At 39.7% G+C, this 25,022-nt stretch overlaps 1 protein-coding gene across 1 annotated transcript in view; it reads right to left on the reverse strand.

Annotated features, from left to right (window-relative positions):
* Window positions 1-25,022, reverse strand: part of myo7ab (myosin VIIAb) — a 38,304-nt gene that overhangs the window by 11,759 nt on the left and 1,523 nt on the right. The window contains exons 2-26 of the mRNA XM_084729985.1: window positions 21,590-21,658; window positions 17,499-17,612; window positions 17,235-17,387; window positions 15,820-15,837; window positions 13,459-13,643; window positions 11,901-12,022; window positions 11,094-11,236; window positions 10,736-10,849; window positions 10,119-10,272; window positions 9,912-9,988; window positions 9,621-9,740; window positions 8,958-9,100; window positions 8,595-8,805; window positions 8,232-8,367; window positions 7,424-7,530; window positions 7,139-7,180; window positions 5,446-5,583; window positions 4,832-4,990; window positions 4,288-4,380; window positions 3,760-3,854; window positions 3,192-3,276; window positions 2,894-3,112; window positions 884-1,201; window positions 379-588; window positions 75-251 (exon numbers count right to left, since the gene is read on the reverse strand). Of these exons, the coding sequence (XP_084586111.1) occupies window positions 75-251; window positions 379-588; window positions 884-1,201; window positions 2,894-3,112; window positions 3,192-3,276; window positions 3,760-3,854; window positions 4,288-4,380; window positions 4,832-4,990; window positions 5,446-5,583; window positions 7,139-7,180; window positions 7,424-7,530; window positions 8,232-8,367; window positions 8,595-8,805; window positions 8,958-9,100; window positions 9,621-9,740; window positions 9,912-9,988; window positions 10,119-10,272; window positions 10,736-10,849; window positions 11,094-11,236; window positions 11,901-12,022; window positions 13,459-13,643; window positions 15,820-15,837; window positions 17,235-17,387; window positions 17,499-17,612; window positions 21,590-21,607 (3,351 nt within the window). The 5' untranslated portion in view covers window positions 21,608-21,658. The remainder of the gene's footprint in view (window positions 1-74; window positions 252-378; window positions 589-883; window positions 1,202-2,893; window positions 3,113-3,191; window positions 3,277-3,759; window positions 3,855-4,287; window positions 4,381-4,831; window positions 4,991-5,445; window positions 5,584-7,138; window positions 7,181-7,423; window positions 7,531-8,231; window positions 8,368-8,594; window positions 8,806-8,957; window positions 9,101-9,620; window positions 9,741-9,911; window positions 9,989-10,118; window positions 10,273-10,735; window positions 10,850-11,093; window positions 11,237-11,900; window positions 12,023-13,458; window positions 13,644-15,819; window positions 15,838-17,234; window positions 17,388-17,498; window positions 17,613-21,589; window positions 21,659-25,022) is intronic.

Genomic DNA, 25,022 nt, shown 5'->3' on the forward strand with positions numbered 1-25,022 from the left:
AGGGATGATGACTTTTTTTTTTTTATGCTTACTGACCTGACCGAATCATTTGAAACACTCTGATATCACCTCACCTCTCCTTCCACCTGCAGCTCCTGCAGCTCCCTCTTGTAGGTCCTCTTGCCGAGGGTTTCGTAGATCTTGGTCATGACGGGGATCTTTTCGCTGCCGTCATTAATCACCATTTGGCATTTTGGCTCCGGGAGGTCTCCCATGAACCTCAACACGGTGATCCACACAGCTAATGCAGCCTGGAGGACGAGGCAGGAGGTTTACATCAGAAATAAGGAGAACGAGCCAGTTCAAATTCCTTTAAGTAGACCTGCTGGCTTCAAATATCTAAGTGGTCGGGAGGTGACAAGGGATTTAGGTTCTCACCAGCTGGTCTCCTTCGTCCTCGTGAAACAGCAGAGGTTGTTTCAGCGGCCGTCTGATGTACGTGTGAGTGGAAACACCCTGGAAGTAAGTCGCCGCAAACTTGGAGAACTTGTACTCGGACAAGTCCTCATCTTCCTCATCAGGTAACGGCGGAGCTTCATTCAGCACCTCCTCCTCAGCCTCCTCACCGCGAGGAGTGTTCTCCAGGTCCTGAGCAGGAAGAAAATACACACAGATAAAGAAATTAATCAATATGTGCATCACGTATGAGGATGCAGCTCATATACAGTTTAAATAGAAAGAGTGATCACATTAGCAGCCAGCTAATGAAAAAAAGAAGCTGATGAGATATTTTTCTCAGGAGTTGGCTGAGACCAAACAAAGTTCAGAGCCCATATTCTGCCACTAAACTTGACAAACTAGGCCTTTAAATCAGAACAAAAGCTGGCTACTACAGCATTCAGTCAGACATCTTTACTGAACTACAAAAACCATAAACACATACTTCAAAACCAGCTGGTGCTTGTCCGTCCTGGTTGGGCAGCGGCCCGGAGTTTCCCAGGAAACCAAACATGTGGTCGACCATTTCGGAGTGATCGACGGGCTTCTCCTTCTCTCTCTCCATCTGCTCCAGCAGCTCCTTCTTCCTCCGGGCCTCCTCCCTCTCCTCCCTCTCCCTCTCCTCCTGCTGCTGGGCCAGCTGGACGAGCCTCTCCTGGTGCTTCCTCTCGGCCTCGGCCTTCGCCCGCCGAGCCGTCATCTGGTTGCGCAGCCGCTCCTCCTCTGCGAGGCGCTGGCGCTCGGCCTCCTGTCGATGCCGCAGCTGTGAGGAGGAAACAGAAGGAGAAGGGTTCACAGAGGCAGGCAGGTGCGACACCGATTAGCTTTTGATCACTTAAAACTAGAGCAGAGAGGCTGATGGGAAACATCATAGTGTGAACAGATCGCTGACTTTTTGTTTTATAATTCTAAGAAAAGCACGACTAGACAACAAAGAGCAAAGAATCTAAACTACTCTTAAAAACTGAGCACAATATACAACACTTTTATCTCTATTCAGTGTATAAATTAGTGCTACACCAAATAAATCTAAACTTCTACACGCTAACATGACAAGCAACCAATAAAAAGTGTCAACACAAATAAATGTACGACATTGACAACATGTAACAGCCGCCTGTGGTCCATACTCAAGCTGCTCGGCTCCCACAGAGCTCCGCTTAACTTCATCCTTGACGAGTCTCTCGAACTGCAGCCTTGCTCAGCGATATTATTTGATCGATTTATATCTTATCAGGCTGATAACAAACTGAGATTAAACAAACATTTACAAAACAAATAATTTATTTAACATTGTCGTTCAGAACAGCAAGAGAAAGAAATGTGCAACATGGGGTCGACTACAGCAGATATAAAAGGCATTTTTTTTTTTTTTCACCAAAAACACATTTTCTTAAAAACTCGCAAACATTTCCATATTTCACACACAGACATGCAGCCAGGTTCAAACAAACTAATTCTAAAGAAATGTATAAAAAGAAGGTTTCACTGTGACATATTTTAGGCTGAATCACAGGTTCCCAAAACAAACAATCTGACAGTTATGCTCACTTCACACAGTGACTGGTCACGTGTGCGGAAATATAAAAGAAGGCAGCGTCTGAACTTCTCTCAGGCTCTTTTTCTTCCCATTCTTGACACAACTGCTTCTGTCAGTTTTTCATGTGCAACACCACGAGGACGAGAAGTGGAAAATATACATCTTCTTACCCAGCACCTACCTATATGTATTGGTAGGCACTACAATAATAATAATAATAATAATAATAATAATAATAATAATAATAATAATAATAATAATTCTAACTCTGGAGTAATTATGCAGTGTCAAATTATTTTCAAAAGGTCACGAGGTGGTAAGTGGGTCATGATGATGATGATGAAATTAACAAAACTAAATGAATACAAATAATAATAAATCTTGAATCTCACAGAACTTTGGAATACTATCCAAATGCAAATTTTGCTGACTATTTATTACACAATTTATTACTCTGTTAAAGGGTTAAAGTGATACTAATATTAGTGGACCATTTCATTAAATACTTTTGTTCAAAGGTTCTTCTTTAACATTTGCGGTGATTGGTTGTGATCAAAACCATATAAATGGTCTTTTTTTCCAGATCTGGGTACGAAACGTATTTTGAACATGGGAAATACGGGGTTATTTCAATCAATGCCTTAAAGATACTGAGTACCAATACTCAGTCCTAGTGATAAGATATACCACAAGATGTTGGTGTTGCACAAGAAAAACCTCCTGCAGTATCTAATCATGGCAATGTCTAAACAAATATATTAAGGCTTCACAGTTTATTTTACCCAAATCAAACATGTGACAGATCATATTCTCCTACATTATTCTTCACGTCTGCCCTCAGACCCAGGAGCCTTCGGTTTCTGGCACATTAGCAACATGAGATAAGTAGCAGTAGTAAACATAGTGACTCTTTACCTCTGCCCTGAGCCTCTGGCAGAGGCGTCTGGCTATCATGCCCCTGGTGTAGGCCTGAAGGGTCAACACGGCACGAAGACGTCGCCAATATGTCCGCCGGATGAGGAATCCGCGGCAGCGGGCTTGGATGAGACTAACACAAAGGCGAGTCCTCTGGTAGCTTCTGTAGTACTTCCTCGACCTGTAGATGGCCTGGAGGCGCAAGAAGCCCGACTTCATCTGAAGGAGACAAAAGAGTTTTTAAGTAGGACTGACGTTGGTGTGCACTGACTACACATTAAAGGTTTGAGGGACTCACAATTTGGTAATTCTTCCTGCAGCGGTAACCCCTCCAGACCTTCTGGATGAACGTCACAGCACTCTTCAGTCTGAGGAAGTTGGTTCTACAAGGAGAGGGCAGAAATTAGATTTTAAACCAAAACATTAAGAATCTAGAGCTTGAAAAAAAGTTTGGCTCTTGTCTAACTGTCGTGTATCCCTGTATCTACTGTTTATTGTTGTCTCTCTTGTGCTGCTTTGTGTTGTCCTGTTAATGTTTTGTTTTCTGTGGTATGCTGTCTTGCAAATTTTTTTTTTTTTGGCCCAATTAAAGCTTTATGAGAAGCCAGATTCCCTCTTTTAGAGCTGAATAGCAAATATAACATGGAGGTTCATTCATCAGATATATTTACTACTACATATCTACTTACATAAGTAGACAAAGTCTTAAAATAAATAAGTGAATAAAACACAAGACAATAGTATATATGGATCTGCAGAAGTTCTGAAAGAAGGTATTTTTTATCTTGTGCATACAAGACAAAAAATATGATATTTTAGGACTTTGTGGTTTTGTGGGTACATAAAGAGCTCTGCGAGTTCTTTACCTCTCTTTGAGTCCTCGCACAGCCTTCTGGATCAGGATGACCTTGTCAGTTATGGCTTTGTCCCTCTCAATCTCCAGTTGCATGTCATGGTGGTCCTGACAGGGGGACAAGCAGAGACAAAGCAGCAAGTAAAGTAACATATTCACCAAGGCTGGATTACCAAAGTGGACAACAGACTGTCGTGGCCCCAAAGGTACGGGTCTTTAAGAGGTTCCTGGAACTTTTTCTGTTTTTCTTTTTCTGTGTAGAAATAGATTTAATATCTTAAAGTGTGATTGGTTATCTGTCCATCAAACTGTTTGATGAGTATTTTTAAATGTGCATTGTTTTATTTGTATTTATTTAATTCAACATTTGCTGTTTGATAACTCGTCTGGATGTATGGGGGAGACGGCTACTTCTATTGTCGAAATGTGTGTGCAGCTTTTGATGACGTCGGCTGGAAAAAGGTCTATTAAGCAATCTTAAAGCCTGAGGATAGATGCACAGGACTTTTATAATATTACATCACACACACACAAAAACAACCTTTAGGAAAATCTTGGTCTTTCCGATCTGCCAGTCATCATGTTTCCCCAGCCGGGCCTGGACTATCTGCCGGCAGGTTCCTCGTAGGTCTTCCTGGAAGGAGAGAGGACTGCATGTAAGTGATGAGTCCTGGACCAGTAAAGACTGTTGACACAGAGCTGAGCAGATGATGTCTGATTAAAAGGTGACACTGATATTTTCTGCATTAAGGAAAAGTTGCATTATAATCAGTTGAAGTTATGGTCTGACACAACCAGGGTCATATGTATCAACACTGCAACATTTCATGATATAAAACAAGAAATATCTTAATATATGACTCTCTGCTTCCAGTATTTATGCTAAGCTAAGCTAACCACATCCTCACTCAAGCTGGTGTTTTCCTGTGTGGGACCTCTTGCTTAAGTTTTAAAAGTGCTATATGGATAAATTTATTATTATTATCATCATTATTATTATTCAGCGTGGTGACAAAATTTTATTTTAAATAATGATGCACTAAGCCTTTCGTCTTTTGCCAGATGTCAGTGGTTGTGTTGTTGACCTGTATGTGAGCAGGTTTGATTCCAGGCATGAGGACTCGGTAACGATCCACAAACTCGCCGAACGTGTATCTGATGGGATAGCCGGCCCGCCTGATCCTGATGGTCTCCATCATGCCGGAGTATCGCAGCTGACGAACACACAGCTCTCTGTCAAATAACTGGAAAAAAAGACAAAAAACAACCAGAGAAACAGACACACAAAATTAAAATCTTAATGGGCACCAAAATATCCCAATGAAGAGTTGTGTTTATTAGTGAGCTTGAGAGAGGCAGGTCGTTTATAATGGAATTGTAGTTTTTTGGGTACTTGTACTTTTATGAGCATTTAATATTACAATTACGCAGAAATTTTGGATTTTACACAACACGTTATGTTTGTTGTCAAAACTAAGAGCCAATCAGAGCTTGTCAGCTCATTGATCAGGTGACCACCACCACCACAGTAATGGCGTCACCGCTTCAATGGCGAAACACACAAAACAGTCACCAGATTTGTCTATAATGAAGTCACTTGAAAAGAGTCGTGCGTCACTTTGAAACATGAACGGGTTCCATAAAATCTTTACAAAGAACAGGCAGGAATTTTAACGCACACATTAAAATCTGGTCTCACCATTGGTTTTTTGAGCTCGTTGGGTTTAATACAGCGAACGAAGAACGGCTGACACACACTGAGAGTCCTCATCAGCATCTCCAGGGAACGTTTGAACTGACTGCTCAGGGTGGGAGAGCGCTTCCTCGTCTCCACGCCCTGCAAACACACACAAGGTACAAACACACAAAACTATGAACAAGTGTCAACAACCAGACATCAGGTACAATAAATGTGTAACTATTCCAATAAACACAGACTGGTTTCCTGCACATGAGCATGCTGTCCAGAATTTTTTTTCTAACTTTCATACATTTGAAAACTACAAAGGACTTTTTTTTTTCTTTCATCATTCTAAAAAATGTCTACCGATTATTTAATCCTCTCTTTTTTTTTTAAATTAAAATGCAAAATACATCATGCTGCAAGCAGCAGTAACACAAAACCAGCCTGAAAAGATGTGAAACCAGCAAAAACAAAGCAACATGCATATTTACTATATTTTTTATATTACATTTTAAAAAGTATAAAAATGAAGGAACAAATAGTAAAATTGCTGAATTACTCCTCGTTTGTATATGTGCTATTTATTATGACTATAATCAGGATTTCATCTTTGCCACATTTTGTTAATGGTACATTGCATGTTGTGGGTAAACACCAGACACGTTCACACAGTTTTACACACACATTATTACTACTGTACACAAGAGAAACACAGAACAGGAAACAGAACAAAACCTTTGACAGCTGCCTTCACTGTAACACATGACACGACGTCCTGATTTAAAAGCTCTGGTTTGCCTTTAAATTTACACGTAACAAGATGGATCAGGACTGAGACGTTAATGTCATAGAGTTTGCTGATGAATTTTTCATTAAAGGGATAGTTCAGCTTCTTTAAAGTGGGGTTTTATGAGGTACTTATCAATAGTCAGTGTACAATAGATGGTTTGGAGAAGCTTTGAGGAGTACCAGCGTGGAAGCTAATCAAAGTACCGCTAAAAATGGTCCATCTAAAGCAATCAATATCAGTGTCACTGTATTTTGAATATTTTCACCACTTTACCTTCCTGTCAGACAGCCTTTTCTGATGGGAAACCACTGTTACACAAGCCAAATATCACTCTCTCCAAACCAACCAAACTCCATTGGAAAAATCATTAATTTTACCTCACAGGACACAGGAGTTCTTTGACTACCACTGCCTCAATCTGTTAGGTCATTTATAACTGTGTGACTTCAGAGTTTTAAAATGTTAGTTCAGGTTCACTATAGTTACATGATAATACAAACAAACTAACAGATTGAGACCAGCAGCTCCTGTGTCCTCTGAAATAAAATGACTGATTTCACCAATGGAGTTTGGCTGAGAGAGACAGAGCGCTATTTGGCTGATGTAACAGCGCTTTCCCATCAGAAAACGCCACCATCAAGTGTAAGTAATACACTGACTATGACTAGGTACCTCATATAATAACACATCAAATAATCAAAATAATCCCTTTAACTTCTTGCTAGATCTCATTAAATAAAACATGCTTCCATCTGGTTTCTGCTACAACAAACTGCACACAGATAAAAAAAACAGCTGGAGGGAGGGGGGACGCTGGTATCTGCAGGTGGATATTTGGATTCATGGGTTTTAATTCAGTTTAGGAGAACACACACAGGGTTTCTGAGTGACCACATGTTGCTGAACGCCGTTGATTACCTTGGGAGCGGGGGTGCTGGGCTGCTGATAACCACACAGAAACTGACGTGTGAGGAAAAGACAGTGGACACAGAGAAGAGACAGCAGAGTGAGAGGAGGGGTGTGCCATAAGTAAAAGCCCACACCATGAGGAGAAACGCTAAAGGGAGGCAAAAGTCACCAGTGACATCATCACTTGAAGACAGCAACACCTTAAAAGTCACGACAAAAGTCCAGAACGGAGGTCAAAAATATTAGTCCATCATTATAAAAGTATTCATGCATGCAGAAAACTGGTGGTCTCACCATCGCCACGTCAGCCTGGAAGATCTGCTTGATGAACTTGTTCTTGGACGAGTGGACGAGCTGGATGATGTCGGTGTGGAGGCTGTCTCGGTTCTTCTCCAGGAAGCCTGGAGGAGGGACAGAGGGGGAAAAACATTTTCTTCTCATTTTTGATCAAAGATTAAAAAACACATGGGTGCCTTTTAGTTCTGGTCCAGTTTGTAATCATACTTTTTATTTTTATTTTTTTTAAATAACATACCATGAGAAGAAATTCTAAACTGGCAACAACAAACGGCTGCTTGTTAAAGGGATAGTTCAAATCTTTTTATGAGGTTGTATGAGGCACTTCTCCATAGTCAGTGTATTACCTACAGTAGGTGGCAGTCGAAACGCCTCCAGTTTGGAGAAGCAGCAGGAGTACCGGTGTCAGAAGCTAAGCAATGTCCTGCTGTGGACAGGGTCAGCAGCATATTTTAGCCATCTAAAAAAATAAATCACTATCTCACTCCCTGTATGTCTCATGCAACAGAAACACTTTCATTTTTATCAGTGCTGTCTGCACCCACTCTGTGTCTCGTGTCTCAGCTGCGTCTGACGGATATAAACACAACCTGGAAATGTTTATGTACACTAAGGCTGCACAATTAATTGCAATATCATCGAAACCGCAATATGAGCAAGTGCAATATCCAAATCACAGCATCCTTTATTCTACCACAATCGTCTCTTGAAAGTCCGAGCCAAAACTGCAGCACAATGCCATCACAAACGAGAGGAGGAGGAGCATAAAAACATGACAACATCAGGCTGATGAAACAGAACGCACCTCTGGTCTCGTAATGCACCACACCAGCAAAGTGTTGGATACCAAACTGGGTCTCGTAGCTGTTTTTAGGGCGGATGTAGTTGGAGTTGAGCTTGTGCTGCGAGTTGAGCTTATACAGCATCGTAGCATCAGTTCCCTGACAAAAGACAGACGAGCAGGCATCAAATATAAAGAAAAGCTAATATAAAGAATTCTAGCTACAAAAATTGGGATTTTTAAGGCTAAAATACTTCAAATGATCTGGTAGAAAGAATCCCAGAATATCAGCAAATCAATATATCACTGAAACTAGAGACTGTTAGGATCATTTTCTCATCATAAACATGTTCTTCAGTTGGTAAATCTCACTCTGTTCTATTGTACCTTGGGGAACTTGCTCTCTTCATCGATGAGGGAGATGATGTTCATGGGTTTGTTGGCGATCATGTCCAGAGCGTCCTGGTTGTCTGTGAACTCGATGTGCTGCCAGCTGATGTCCTCCAGGTTGTACTCCTCCTGCTCCAGTTTGAAGACGTGCCGAACAAAGAACTGCTGCAGGTTCTCGTTCGCAAAGTTGATGCAGAGCTGCTCGAAACTACAGAGAAGAAAAAAAAAAAAAAACAGGAGAACAAAAGAAGGAAGTAATAACACCATTTCACGATGGAAACCGCCATTTAAAAATTTCTCCATGTTAGACAAAAGGACCAACAATGACAGTTTCTAATGAAATGACCAAGAATAAATCACCTGTTGACGATAAAGTTCTCGAAACCAAAGATGTCCAGCAGCCCGATCGACCTGCGCATGATGTTACTCTCGTTGGATGGCGGTCTGTATATGGCAGCATTGATCTTATCCACAATCCAGACAAACAGCCGCCCGTAGATCCCCTGGAGGAGCAAAGTCATGGTCAAATTATAATGACGTCTTATTTCAAAAAGGTAGAATCAATAACATCATTATATATTTGGAACGGTAAACAGCCATGGTTGCATAAAGGTTACCTGCAAAGAGCAAACCAATCTGCACTATGTCATACTGGACACACCGCATTTTAGACAAATATTGTCCTGTCTGGGTAAGGACGGAGACACATCTCTGTGGCTCCGTTTCCTTACCAGCTCTAATCAGCACATCAATGACTTTACCACTGAACCTGTCCAATATAACTGCTGTCATCAGTCATTCCCTCAAAATCTACTCACAATTCATTCAATCGAATATTTCACTGACCTCTTTATAAGTTAACAAACAGCAGTCAAGGAAATTTAATATACTCAGTTCCCATTCTTTCACATATTTACAGATTACGTATCACAACAAACACACCAACCTGTCCCTGCTTCCAGGTTGTGGTTGTTTCATAAAAGAGATGTATTGTATTTTACATTTGTGGATAAACATCAGTACCTTGACGAAAGCGTCCCTGACATCCAGGCCTTGTTCGACACTGAGAGGCGTGACGACACTTTCACCTCGTGTGATCAGAGTTCGTTTGGTCAAACACACCATCACGTCCTTCGGCTCCACCTACAGAACAAGCGACATCAGAAAAATAAAGAAAGAAGAACAACACTAGTGGGTGTAAAAGCAAAAAATGACCCCAGTATAAAGCAGCTTCATACTGTGCTGAACTCTTTATCAGTGTTCACCAGACCAAAGTGTAGACTTGCACACACACATAGACACACAAGCACACACCTCCATGAGTGAAGCAGCAGTGACGAGGTCAGGAGATCTCACAACCACACAGGCGTCTAAGTTGTCATACGTCCGAGCTGAGGAGAACAAAAAAAGATAATTTAACATCAGTTTGCTGTTTGGAAAGCAAAAACTTAAAACTGCACAGAATGCAGAAAGAACCTAATAATTCAAAAGAGGACAAAGTGTTTGTGCGGTTCATCGTACCCTCGAAGCGCAGGTTGCCCATGTGCAGGATGGCAGCGAGCAGCTTGGAGATCTCCCAGTTCTCCGTCTCAGTGAACATGAGCACCTTCATGGCCGACAGAATGCTGGAGTAATCGCTCAGGTCATTGCGACCGTCACACGCTGTGCAGTTACCCTGGAAGGTAAAAGACACACATAGAACTCCATGTTCTATTTATCAGCTGGCTCTACAGCAGGAACAGCATGTCTCCGTTTGTCTCCGTTCTCTTAAAAAGCACAGCGAAGACGCTGTGTCCTGCTCTCTATGAGAGGTGAAAGACTTAATCTGACAAATATTTGCCAACTACTTCCTCGTCCCTGAAGCATTTTGTTGTACTGTATAAACCCCAAAAAATTCAGCTTGAAAACACTTAAGATTTGTAGATTTGCAGAACTAAAATAATTAGTCTTTTAATCAAGTTAACTGACACAAAATAAACCTGCAGTCAAACCAATATCTCAGTCACCTGATATTATTAGTCTGACACTGGACCATCACAGCAATATTTGCCTATATCAGTATTGCATACATGTGGTCTGATACATCAGTCAGTACACAAACTCACAGTACAGTTGTTCTCTCACGCAGACAGACTCACCATGGTGAGGTAGGAGTAGTCCGTGGCGAGGCCCAGGCCCAGCTTGGCCTTCATGTCTGGGGCCATCCCCTTCAACATGCAGTAAAACACGTGGTAGTTCCTCTCATCTGGAGCCTGGAGCAAATAAGAAGTAACGTTTATTAACCTTATTTTAGTAACTTTTTATTGTACTTTGTGTATATGAGTCTCATTAGCAAGATGTCGTCTTTAAGAGTCACAGAAACAGCAACAGTACCTCATAAAAAAACAAAAGCAGAGCAAAAGCAGGGACAACTGAACTAAGACAGCCTGAAGTTACTACAGTTTTCTTTATTGACAGTGAGGATGTCTTTGACCTGAATATAAACTATGATCTCACCTGTCGACACACACGAGACTTCTCCAGGAGGTACTGCTCTATCTTGGCCCCTTCGATGGCCCCTCGCTTGTTGAAGTGGATGTCGATGTACTTCCCAAAGCGGCTGGAGTTGTCATTACGAATCGTCTTGGCATTACCAAACGCTGGATGAAGTGACAGATCGCACAGTGAGATGAAGGGGAAGAAAGCACCGAGACACGGACAGAGCTGCATTGATGTTGCTGGACACTATGTTACTATGGTGAAAACAGCATTATAATGAAGTCTTGCAGTGGTGCAGAGATGCCCTCGTCTAAAAATCTTGTTCTTGTTTGTTTGGTGCAGACCCTAACAAATGTCACAGCATCATGATTTTTAATGCATATTTATGTATTTTTCCCCTCTAATTGTATCACAGATCGCAATTTCAGTTAAAATAATCACAATATGACTTTTTTACAATATCTTGCAGCCCTAATATTAGGTTCAGAGCTCATTCTTTACCTTGGAAAAGTGGAAAAAAAGTGAACATCTACAAACCAATGCACAGTGGGCCAACCTCCATGATAACACAAGCTCAAGGATTGCTACTAAATGGAACTTACTATGAGATTGTTCTCTTAATGGCTGCGTCCAAGATAAAGAATTAACTCTGAACCTCAGGACAAAAGGTCCTTAATGCACTTAGGAAAACAGACATTTGAACATCTATAATTCCACTAAAGATCATTTGATACAATCGGAAACTCCAGAACAGCTGTATTTAATATGTTTTTTTCCACATGTGCATGAAAACTTGAGCTGATATTTTGTGGAGAGGGGTCTGACCTTCGAGGATGGGCGTGGCCTCCAGGACTTGCTGCTCGATCCAGGAGTGTTGACCACTGATGGCTGCGAGGAACTGCAGAATCAGCTTTGTGCTCTCCGTCTTCCCAGCTCCGGACTCGCCGCTGTCACACAGAGACGACCGTTACACACATCCTCTCTTTTTCTCTTTGAGTTCTGTGCGAGCAGCATTTCCCTGTTGCAGCTTATTTTGGTGTAGCTGTGTTAGTGTTGTGTTTTCCCTGTGCTCTCTTGTGTCCAGGTTCTGCCCTCCTACTCCTTGCAGCTGCAGTGACTGATTGGTCACAGCTGTTTGCATTTATTAATCAGGACCTGCAGCTTAATTAAATGCATGGAGAGCAGTTCTGACCAGTCAGTCTGCTTGTTACTAGTGTAATAGTACTGTGTGACAGCTCAGCAAACTTAGAGTTTTCACACCTTTAGTTCAGTTTATTTTAGTCCAAAGAACCACCTTTGTACTAACGTGCCATGTCAGATTCAACAAACGCTCATAACTTCAGATGCCTGTAAATGATCCATCTGGATGAGACTTGTAAAATAGCATAATTAACACCGCTATAAGACCATATCAGGCTAGACTTCCTGCTTCATCTGTCAGGAAGTGTTCATTCATGAAAATGGCATCAAAGAGTTTAAAGTCCTGTTTTCAACGATCCATAAAGGAAAAGTCTATCATTTTAACAGCGTGAGCAGTGGAATTAAGGGACCTGCTAAAGCAAAGAATGGGAACATTAAGGGAAAGCCATGCTAACTGAGGGTTGGACCATCACTGAAATAAAAAAGAAATGTCTCAATATGAAAATGTCTTGCAAGAGCATGCTGATCCATTAATGTATCGGTAAGAGAGGGTCGAGGGGAAGCTTTCATCACGGAGACAGAGGGCAGAATAAGTGAGGACGTTTCCCTGGACACTGACCTGCATGTGAAGAAAGACAGCTGATACACCTGACAGCAGATAATACTGTGTCATTAAATTAATGATGATAGGCTTTATGTAGAAGCCCACTGACTTTTTACAAACAAACCAACAGGAGAAAACATGAAGTTTTACAAACTGATAGGTAAGTCGGATTGGACAGTTTTGCAAGATGGTGACAGGATTGATTAATCGATTAATCGATTTGAGTAATTTTGAAAAAAAGTGAAAACTCTTAGAGTTTCTGAAATGTGAATATTTCCTAGTTTCTTTACTTCTCCCTTGGAAGAGGCAACGAGACATTTGAGGAGCTTTGATCAACATTCTGGCATTTCATGGACCAAACAAGTAATCAGTTAAATCAGAAAATAATCATTAGTTGCAGCCCTACAAACACTATATTAGACTAAACAATTTCACCATATTTTAAATTGAGGTAATCCAAAAGTAAAGGAAAGTAATCAAGTTTCATGACTTTAATGTTGTGATACTTATGTGACTTATTACATTTTTTAACAGGTAATTAGTAACTGTCGGAATAAAGTAACCCTGCTTACAAATTTTATGTGTGCTTCACTTTCACTTTTATCTTAACTGCATGTTCACACACACACACACACACACCTGATAATGCAGCACTGGTCCTTGTTGTTCCGCTGCATGTTGAAGTAACAGTTGTCTGCTATGGCGAATATGTGCGGCGGCATCTCGCCGATCTTCTTATTGGTGTAGAGGCGGATCTGGTCGGGAGTGTAGATGGGCAGCAGCTGGTAGGGATTGACCGCTACCAGGATGGAGCCTGTGTATGTCTGCAGGAAGTCAGAAACAGAAGAGCAGATGTTTCAAACACTGGAAATACTACAATAATTTACTATCAGGCAGAATATATTAATTTATTTTCCAAATCATACAAGATAGTTGTGGATATGATCTGTCTTTTGTTTGATTGATTGACATCTCTACATTAATCAAATGAAACTGTAATTCTTGCAGCAAATTAAAGCTTTCTAAAATCATTATTGTGACGTTTTATCATGGTAATCTCTAGTAATCCAAAGGGCTTTAAAAAGCTACTAAAGAAGATGGAGCAAAAATTACTGACATAATAGTAGATAAACAAGAATTAAAATCATCCATTAAAGTTGAGATGAAATGAAAAGTGCCTCTTTAAGCCTTTCAGATAACATTTAGGGTCAAATTTTGCACTTATTTACCAACGTATGCCAAAAAATATTTGACAAAACGACGTAGGCTTGAACCAACCAATTAAAATAAATCACATCTTAACGTCCAACCATCAATCATTCTTCAACTTCAACAGCACAGAGCTAAGAGTCATTAGCTAGCTAGAAACAGCATTTTCATTATGATACCCCCACAGCCAACATATGGAAACCAAGAGAATCCATGAATGAAACCAATTTATTCCACATTAAAATCAAGATCATGACCGGAAATACCTCGTTATTTTGTGATATCAATCTTTGTTTCTTGTGACCGTGGACTCCAGATGTCAATTTATGCTTCATGTTTTTATGTTTACTGGGCTTGAACCTCTTGGGACCTTATGGGAAATAAAGTAACTGTTCATTTTTTAACATCTTATCCTTTAGATTCAGTTTGTTTTGTACATAATCCATAATTAAATCAAGGAATTTTTTAAATATGATTTTCTCATCTCTGGTTATGACATCATAACAAATTTGTTGAAGTTTGAGTTTGTTTAATCTGCACAAAAATCTGAGAGTAAAAAAAAATGTAGTTATCTCTGGACAGGGTTAGACTATTTCCCCCTGCTTTTAGTCTTTATGAGTGGTATCAATCTTCTCATCACTGCAAGAAAATATATAAGTGTATTTCTCAGAATCTCAAACTAATCCTTTAAAGTTTAGCAGCCAGATTAAATCAATAACAAACCAGTAGCTTAAAAACACAAGCACCAGAGGATTCGGTGTCCTGGTATGACCTACAGAAACTAGTTTCCACTTGGTTATTTCAGGTCATTCATAATTCTGCTACTAGAGTCCTGACAAAGACAAAGAAAAGTTAAGACATCACACCAAAGCTCAGGTTTCAGCACTGGCCTCCAGTGTAACATGAATCAGTGCTTCCCTGACATGTTTTTGATCTTTCTCTTTCTCTTCTGTCCTTCAAATAAATGGTAGTCACTATTTATTTTAATGCCATTATTACAAATTGATTGAAGTTTGTTGAATTGAAAGTTCATATCCAATCTCCAGGACCGAAATTATTCGCAGCCTTCATCTACAATGCACTTTAATGGACCCGCATGATGTGTGGAGTTCCTCAAATCTCTATCTTTGGGCCACTTTCCTTTAATATATATGTGCTTCCACCAATAAAATTAACGTAACTGAAATATGTGGTGAAACTGTGGGTATGTTCTGAGCCTAATTGGTTCCTGATGACCTCCAGTAAGCAAACTAAAATAAAAAGTCCCTCTTCAGCGTACAGGAAATGTTCGGGTTTCCCGTATGCTGAGGCTTCTGTCATCTTCATTGTCCACTGCACAATCCAAGAAGGACAGACTGTTTCCTCTGACATCCTCACGAGTGAACTTGATGTTGCTGCCCTCTGCATCGATGTGTTCTGTGAAAGCTTCAACCTGTTATTAATTTTGACCCAGGAGTCATCCACGTATCTAAACCGGTGTCTGGAAGCTGTTCCTGGAGGAGCTTAAGACGAAAATACATCTCTCTCTGACTATATTTTACATCCTGCCTGCATCTCAGATCATCAGAAGTAGTGTTATATGGTCGACACTGATCATGAAAAAGCAGCATTAAGTCAGCACTTGAGTCATGATCTTGAGATAATGGGAGAAAATAAATAAAATTACATCCATGGCTGCTTTTATCACCCAGCGTTATAGCAGTGAGATGTTAAACATAAACATGGAGAAAGAAAATAAAAAGAAAATATGTTAGAGAGGATGTGGCATCACTTGTTCAATTTTATACTCACCCTTCCACCACAATTTGTCTACGTGGAGAGAGAGAACAAAACAACCAAAAACTATTATAAAACTAATTTGGACACATTCTCAAAGAAATACACATCAGCACCAGTTTTTATGAGCTTGCCCTTTTGGTCAACTGAGCTGTTAAGCACCAAACTACGAGACGATATCCACCGTAAACCTATTTAAGCCTGCTTGTTCTCTGAATAAAGCTCGTACACAGGTGTGAGCAGGAGCAGCGTGCCACAGATCAGAACAGTTTGGGGGAGGAGAAGCTGTTTATGTGCACAGAGAGTTCCCGTCCTAAACCCTGTTACCAAAGTAACCTGGTTTTGGGTTAATGTGTGTGTAAAACATCTAAAAGTAAGTAAGCTGTCAATAACTATCTATCACTTTTACATCCACAATCTACACAAGCACATTGCATTCACCAAAGGGACAAGAATGGAGGCTTTATCTTGTAATAAAGGTTGAGATAGTTATCAATTATCGCTATTTGATAAGACAAAGGCATGATATTGCTATCTGATTTAATTCACATTTATTTTCTGCTTTGGTTTGAGACACTGGGACTGTCCCTGATCATTGTGAATGGTATTATCATAAGTATTGATACTGTAAAGGCACCTTGGTAATGCTTCAATTTCCAGGTCCCTTAATTTCATGGTAAAGAGGTGGTAACTACCAAGTAATATATTTGAAATTTCTTAGAAAATACCCCAAAATTACCCCCCAAAATCTCACGGTTAATTATTTAACGTCAACAATTTACACCCAGGGATCAATAAAGTATTTCTTATTCTGGTAACATTCTGTAAACACTGGCGCCAATCATGAGCTACGTCCTCCAGCTGTGTCAGGTATTGATGACCTGTTACTGCTGCACGTTAGCCAAAGAAATAAATAGCAAAACAGAAGGATATGGGTTTATGGCTGCACAATTTGGTAAACAAAAAGGTCAGGACATCTCTGCAGCACTATTATAATGCTGTTTTCTCACAGTTTTCGTCTTTTAAAAAACTGATTCGGCTCTAGTTCTGCGATTTAGAGGAGTTAGTTTCATGGTAATCATCAGAGGGGACATCGGTCAGGACCAAACAAAATTCACTTCTGTAGAAATCCTTGTTTCTGTCTCCTTTATAAGTAAATCTGTAGTGCTGGTCAAAGAGTCGGGTGGGGACATTCTGTTAATTGTTTTATTTATAGTCACAAGTAAACTCAACTGCAGGGTATTGAAGGCAACATAAAGAGATTAACTAGAATAAGAACTTAACAGAGATGTGGAAAACTGCCAGGTTCCTGCGTCCATGTAAAGTGTGGCAGCAGCTCTGTGCCCCTGATCACACTGTAGGCGTCTGTAAACGTGTGTTTAGTCTGTGATAAGAGATAAGAGCTGCGGTGCTTTCTTTTACAAACTCACGTAGATGACACACTCATTGTAGCGGATGAGCAGGTTGCGGAGGATGCCGGCTTCGTTGAGGTCGCCCAGACGGATCATGTCCTCCACCCCGTGGATGGAGGTCGGGTGCATGGTTTTGATGTTGGTGGCATTCTGAGGGGAAATCCAGTGCTCCTGTGTGAGTGGAGGAAGAAGTCAGAGGAGATTAGAGAGATACCGCGCCGAAAGATTCTGCTTTATCACAACTGGGGTCTCATTTTGGTACAGCGTCAACGCGTCACTTACCCGTCCTTCATCATCCAGAACATGGATCTGTCCAGAGTCGCACAGTTTGACCACGGCTCCCACAGGGACGTCAAACTCTCGTCCTGATTTAAGGTCCAACCACACATAGTCCCCCTGCATTATAAAACACAACCCTCATTAAAAATGTTCCGTTTTACCAAGAGGGAAAGAAAGGAAAGCAAAATTTGAAATAATCAAATAGAAAGTAGAAAATGTAAATGCTCAATTTAAAAGGTTATTTGCAAAAGCTCAATCAGAAAGGGAAGAACAATTATATTTATCTGCTTTTTCATTTTCCTCCCTCATTTTTTGGTTTGCATTTATCCTTTTCCATTTCAGCATTTTTTCAAACTGCATGCAAATTGATAAATAAATTAGTCAACATGTCTGATACAACATTGCACAATTCTGGTATGAAAACAAGTGTCTATAATAAGAAGGACAGATAATTAAAAGTCATGCCAGAAGAAGTGAAACTAAACTGAATGTTAAAACACATCTTATACCATCAACCTACATTTTTAAAACAGAAATGTATAAAATGATGAAATGTGAAAACAATGTGAAAAGGGTCGCTCTAACTGATGAACCTACATACATAACAGAGATTTATCACATGAATCTGTGAGTTTCAAACAGCAGACAACCACAGTTATCAACTTACAGGTGAACATAACGCAGATTTACTAACAACAGGTTTTAACAGCAGCCAGATGTGTGTGTGTGTGAGCTGGTTGTTACCTTTATCATGTCATTTGTTCCACTATAATCTTACTGTTTTGTGCCTGTTATAACTTCATTTTGTACTTTTTCAGTTGCAAACTCTCTGAATGGGAGGATTAAGTCTGAAAAAGGCTTAAACTTGACCGCATTCAGTCCAGTATAGGCATGATGTAACTCCTGACCCCTGTAACACTGAACAAGGGCTAAATTTAGCAGTCTAGAGGTTTTTTGTTTTGTTTTTTGATTGATTTCTTTACGTTTGAAAACTGGTCACCATTCACTTAAATTGTTTGGAAGATTCTGCAATGCTGTTTTCCTGTGAAACTCCAGTTTTTGTGGACTAAAAAACTAAACCCAACCTTCAATCGGCATGACGGTGAGTAGATAATGACTGAATTTTCATTTTTGGGTGAACTAACCTTTTTCACCATTTGTTCTTATATGTTTGTCCTTACTGCAATGTTGTGATAAGGACAAATGGCCATTTAATACTTTTTTAAAAAATGTATATGTCTTAATGACTACAAGCTGTTTTGGGTACATGTTTATATATGTTTATATATTATAACCTCTGATGAAATTCATAGAGGTTGATTTTTGCTAATTTTGTAGAGTCGAAATTGCTGGAAGTTGAAGAAACACCCATGAACAACCTTAAAACTTTTTGTTTCTGCACAGATGGCACAACTGGCTTTGTAAGACTATTTTTTTTTATCATTTTAATGTGACATGATGCTTTGTAAAAAAACAGCCACAGATTGTTTGTTTAGATGCTGAGTATAAAGGAAGCTGCTGGCAAACACGGCAGCGGCGCAGATCTCAGTATTCACCCCGACAGTCTAGACTGTGACCTTAAGGAGGCTATTTTTGTTTCCATTTATCAACATCCAGATGTCGCCCATTGAATGAGATTCATAGCTGAGCTCTGAGCTGAGATTGAAACAGTCGGGCCCCGCAGGACTCTGAGGGGAAAAAAGGCACCGGGATCTAGTTATCGAAGAGAAACTATTGATGGACTGATATGAGGTAACCACGCCAGACGGACTGAGGAGACAAGCCGGCTTCTGCTATATTTAGTCTGCTGGGACTCTGGAGTGCCGCTGAAATGTGAAACAACTGTGAATACTTTCTTTTTCACTTAAAGGTCATGAAAAGCAGCGATAAATGTGTGTTCTGAGTTTGTCGCACCACAGAAACATGTTATTAACCTCTCAGCCAAATCTGAATGATTAAAAAAATCTTTAAGTGTGTAAAATTAGGTGTCAGAATCATGAAAAATTTGCTGTCTCAGTGTCAAACACCACAACAGCCTGAAAACCACCTGAAACATGGACGCTCTGTCCAGCAGCTTTAATGGACATGTCCAGACAAGTCTGAGCCACCAGAGCCAGAGGACGGTGGCAGGATGGTATTTTTTTCTTCGTTGTTGGGTTGTTGGAGCTGAAGTGAGCTGAAGTGAGCTGAAGTGAACTGAAGTGAGCTGAAGTGAACTGCTGGGCTGATTTGGTCTGAGAAAAACGCTAATAGCGGTGAGTGATTCGATCCCAAAATGTAGCGTCAACTGTTGTCAACAGGATCGATACCAAAATAAAGGGTCAGTCTCAGTTTCCCTCCTCTATGTCGAGCCGTTTGTATTTCATCAAAAAGCAGAACTGTCCACATAAATCACATTCAGTTGTGTACACGGTTAGGAGAGTTACTTTAAAAATTTATTCCAGTACAGTTACCAATAACCTGTTCAGTAATGTACTCAAAAAATGACAATATTTTCTGGTTTCTTTACTCCTCTCTGACAGTAAACTGAATATCTTTGAGTTGTGGACAAAACAAGACATTTGAGGACGTCATCTTGGACTCTGGGAAACACTGATCAACATTTTCAGACATTTTATGGATGGATCAAGAAAATGACACATTAATCAATGTACTGAAACCCTCCGTATGTTTGACGTCTCAAGTCCGGCAGATGTGGTCACACATGGCTGGGAGACGACTGCTGTCGTGAATATTTCCCTCGACCTACACCTACACTGTTAAAATCTGGCTTTTCATTAAGATGTAAATGTTGTTGTCTTGGTTTATGTCACATTTTCATAACAACACTTGTTTCCTGAAAATTCAGCAACACAAATCTCCACACCTGGATCATCAGTCCAACATATACCATAAAAGAAAAGTGAGAACATGTGACTGTTGAAATGTGGTTGAACTGACCTCCGAACACTCTTCATTTATCCTTAACACCCTCCTTTTGCTATATAATTAATCCATTATACTCTCCTTGCTGTATCTGACTTTGCAAAACTTCTGTATTTATCGACTTCCATCTAATCTTTTACTGATATTATAATTGCCTCCCGCTAATCTGGTTTTAAGCAGCCTTTTCATGAACAGTGTCACCTAGGGAGATGTAGTGAGTTTAAAGGCAGCTTAAAGACAGAACAGTGAGGAACATCTGCAGGAGGAAAAAAAAAAAAGAAAAAAAAATATCAGACATCCTTGAAACAGCCTCCCAGCCTACAAAACACTGCTGCGGATGTTGTCACCAGTATGTGCATGATTGTTAGGACTGGGTATTGTTTAAAAAAATCACAATATCAGTACCTTCAAAGTAATACTGATACCCACATTTGGTACCTTTGTTTCAATACTCATCATGTGAATGGAAGCATTACCAAAATAATCCTCCATGTCGTGTTTTTCTGTAGTAAGCACAATTTACAGCATATTTACATTTTTATTTATAATGCTGTACTATGTTAGGTGCAACACACAGACTGCTCCTTTATTTTCATCATCAGCCTGTAATGATGCTGACTGTTTGGGACATTTAGCTTTATCATCTCCAGCATAATATCATGTGTCTATCCATGAAGTGCATATTTACAGGCTTTTGGTTTTTAAAAGAATAAACTGGACAAACATTTAAAAGCCAGCAGAAGATGATTTAAAACCAACTCACTGAGTTTCAGTGTCAAGATTAGTTTATGTTAGCATGAGTTATGGCCCCCGGCCGTAAGTAATCTACATTCCTGTGTGTTTTTGCAGTCTCTGTATCTCTTTGAGTATCTTTGTTAGTTGAAAGGTGCCGTCCTCCAGCGTGGATTGGCTGCAGATTTGTTGATTCCTGAAACTGACTATTTATGCTGCCTTGTCAAAAAATGCAGTCCTCCTCTTCCTCTCAACTCTGAGTACTGTGGTGTGTTAAGATAGACAACCTTTGCTTGTGTTTGACTGTTAGCTATAGATGGGTTTCAGTGCTACGTCATCACAGAGACGCACACACAACTTGGGGGCAGAAAGCCTGCTTGTCCACATAAAACAGCTAGGATTTCCAGATCAAACCATTTCTACTGAACGTGACTTACCTGCTGCACTATGACCATGGTTCAGCCTCGGGTTGATACCAGGACATCAGAAGACACCATGTGTGGACTCTGCAGAGGAGACAGGAGTCACAGATGTTAACCAACTGAAAGACCAAACTACCTCTTCACAATTAATTAAACGTAACTATAAATAATGATGTAAAGACACTGAAAACAATGTTTTATTTATTGAATCTTTGAGACCCCCCCCAAAAGTTTGCATTTCAATATTTGTTCACAGTGAGTTGTGAATATGATTCGTCATTGTATAAGTGCTTTAAAATTAGATGGTTGCAGTAAAAAATGTCAAATTATTAACAGTTATTCACTTTCACTTGAATGAATTTACTCAAAAATTTTGAAATACGAATTTTTGGGGCATTCTAAAACTCGAAGATGTAAGTTTATCTAAAGAAGAAAAGTAAATTATCTCAATAAAATATTATTAGTTGATAAAACTTTTTTTTTTCAAAGCCTCATGTTGGATTCACATGGATGGAGGCAGACGGCAGACGAAGGACACCAGCTGGACAGAATGAGAAAAACAAACAAGCGGTCCGACGGAACGGCAGGACGGCAAAACAAAACAAGTTGCTATGGTGACGTTATACAGTGAATAAAATTATTTCATATTTACTATTTTATGTAATTATTATAGCAATGTACGTGGCTATAAAATGTTGATTTCTCTGAATATTGTATTGCAAACTTTTAGTCAAAGTTAAATTCCCCCAGAATTTATATAACTTGAGGTTATTAGATTGTTTCCAATGTGGACAGTGAAAGAAAAACTGCACTTTGTTCATCCTCTCTTCATGTTCGAATACGTCAACCTGTCTTGTAATGTCTTTGTGGTCATATAATTCCAGCTGTTGACCATGTTTTCTTCTTGTCTGAGGGAGCAATGTCAGATCTGGATGTGTATTCCTTCACGGAAGGAAAAAGTTAAAATATTTTAGCTCTGGACGGCAATGCCATCTACCGCTACGGTCGATGGGTTTCTCTGCAAGCCTCACTTAATTTTACTGTCCTTCTCTGAACCACTAATCTGAGATCTGGTTGGCCATCTAGCATCTGTCAATGCAACATGCAACTCCTTTAGCTCTATTTCTGGTCTCCACCAACTCCTGAGGGAAAAATCTGGCTATTAAGCTGCTAAATGCTCCACTATGTTCATCAAGACAATGAACTAAAAGACACACGTGATCAGAGAAGCCAGTGATCCATCAGTGACATGTGGATGAGTCTGCAGTTTATTCAGTTTGTTTCTAAAATGAACAGCTGGCTAACGGGCAAATTTCCACCCTGAAAACCACATGTTGATTACAGTTCATACCAGAGTGATATTAGACAGCAGGATTAGAGCAGAGACAATCAGCCATGTGGTTCAGCTGGACATGAGAGACCAGTGAAGGACCGGAGGGGGGGGTTGGGGTTAAAGGGGTCTGGTGGGGGCTGTTAAAAGGCTTACTTGGATTCCTGGGGCTAATCCTCTCGCCTAAGTACGAGCCATAACCGTTTCAGTTATGACTGCTGAATCATTTTCTCCCCCGCTGAGCTGTCTCTCCTTTGTTAACCTCATTAACAATGACCACGGTGCAGCACTGTGGACACTGTGACGGCCTGTTTGTTTCCAGTTAAAGGGCGACTCCATCTACGTTCTGCAATAGGTTTCTCAAATGGAAACTCCTGCTCGGCTGTTAGCAAAATACAGCAATGCTGATTAGAGCACTGACGCCCTCCCCTCACTCAGCATCGGGGGGTTTATATGTTGCAATGTCATCATGCGGAAACATACATCGGGTCACATTCCTCTAAAGAAGGGCTTTGGAGGACAGACAGCATTTTGATGCTAAATATACATACTTTGACCCAAATTTGAATGTTCTTATTTAAATACATAAGGAAAACTACTGGGAGGCTGCGGAGCAGAATTATCATGATGCCAGAATTTTAAACTTTGATAGAATACTATAATAATATATATATATATTTTAATCAACAACCTGCACACACTGCTGGTACAGGAAAAGTCACTGAATGGTCTGGTTTCAGGAAGGACGATGAAAAAATGAACTGAACTGAGGTCTTCAATGAGCAGTTAGATTTTTTAGTTTTTAGTTTTGGTACTTTCTAACCTATAATAAACAGGTATTATATTGCTGTAAACGTGGTTAGTGATGTGACAATAAGTCCACACATTCTTTATTCAAGTACAAGTACGGATATTTGTTTGAAAAAAAAAAAGACTCAGGTAAAAGTAGAAGTACAAATTCAACTGCTTTACCCAAGGAAGGACATTTCTATTTCCTTTTTTCGTTTGTTTTCAAAACCTGACTGCTTTATTGTGTTTTCTGGTGGTATGCTCTATCAGTGCACACATACAACTGTTAAATATGTTTTAAGAAAGTTAACTAGGCCCACGTATTTTCTAAATATGTCCATATCTTCTGAATATTTTCTTTCCCGTTTTCTGTCTCCTGAGAAATGGAAAATGATTTGAAGTTTCCTGGGATTACACCCTCGTCACCATGGCCTTGACCTTTGACCTTTGACCACCAAAGTCTACTCAGTTCATCCTTGAGTCCAAGTACTCAGCAGTGCAAAGTTTGAAGAAATTCCCTCAAAGCACAAGAACAGGATGACCTGTAAACAAAATGCTCCTGGCCATAAAAACATAAAGACATCACAAAAATCAAGTTTTTCCAAAAGTGAGAATCACAGAGGTCCTTCAGCAGACAGTCATGAACGTGCACAAAAAGGAAATCAGGCTGATTGATCCAGTATTGTGAGAAATAAACTGTGGACAAGCTGTATGTCCACTGATCACACACACACTCACACAACAGCCTTTTTATAAAATAAAAAGCAAATAATAAAATAAAATAAATAACCATATAATTCACGGCAGATCTCATCACAGGCCAGTACAGTATTGAGAAATCTTTTTTTATTGTGATATCACAATATTCAATCTACTTTTACATCCCTACATGTAGTTAGGGCTGCAACTAATGGTTATATTCATAATTGATTAATTTGTTTTATTATTTTCTCAATAAATCGATTAATAGTTGCTTGTTTTGAAATGTCAGAAAATTGATTGATCACTGTCTCCAATAAAGAAACCAGAAAATATTCTAATTTTTGAAGCTTTTTCTTAAAAAACGATTCAAATTGATTAACTGATTATGAAAATAGTTGGCAATTAATTTAGTAATCAATTGATAATCGATTAATCATTGCAGCTCTACAAGTTTTGATTTAGTTTCTGTTGCATTTGTGTGTAAATAGCAAATTTTAAATGCTGGAACACAGTCCAGTTTGCAGCTATAATGAAATAAAATGAATCTGAATGACTAACTGAAGCAGAACTGAATGATGTGAATTAAAGGCGAAATCGAACTGACATTATTTCTTCCCAGTTAACTCC

This window comes from Lutjanus erythropterus, chromosome 11, assembly GCF_056507025.1.
Source record: "Lutjanus erythropterus isolate fLutEry1 chromosome 11, fLutEry1.hap2, whole genome shotgun sequence".
Lineage (NCBI taxonomy): Eukaryota > Metazoa > Chordata > Actinopteri > Lutjaniformes > Lutjanidae > Lutjanus > Lutjanus erythropterus.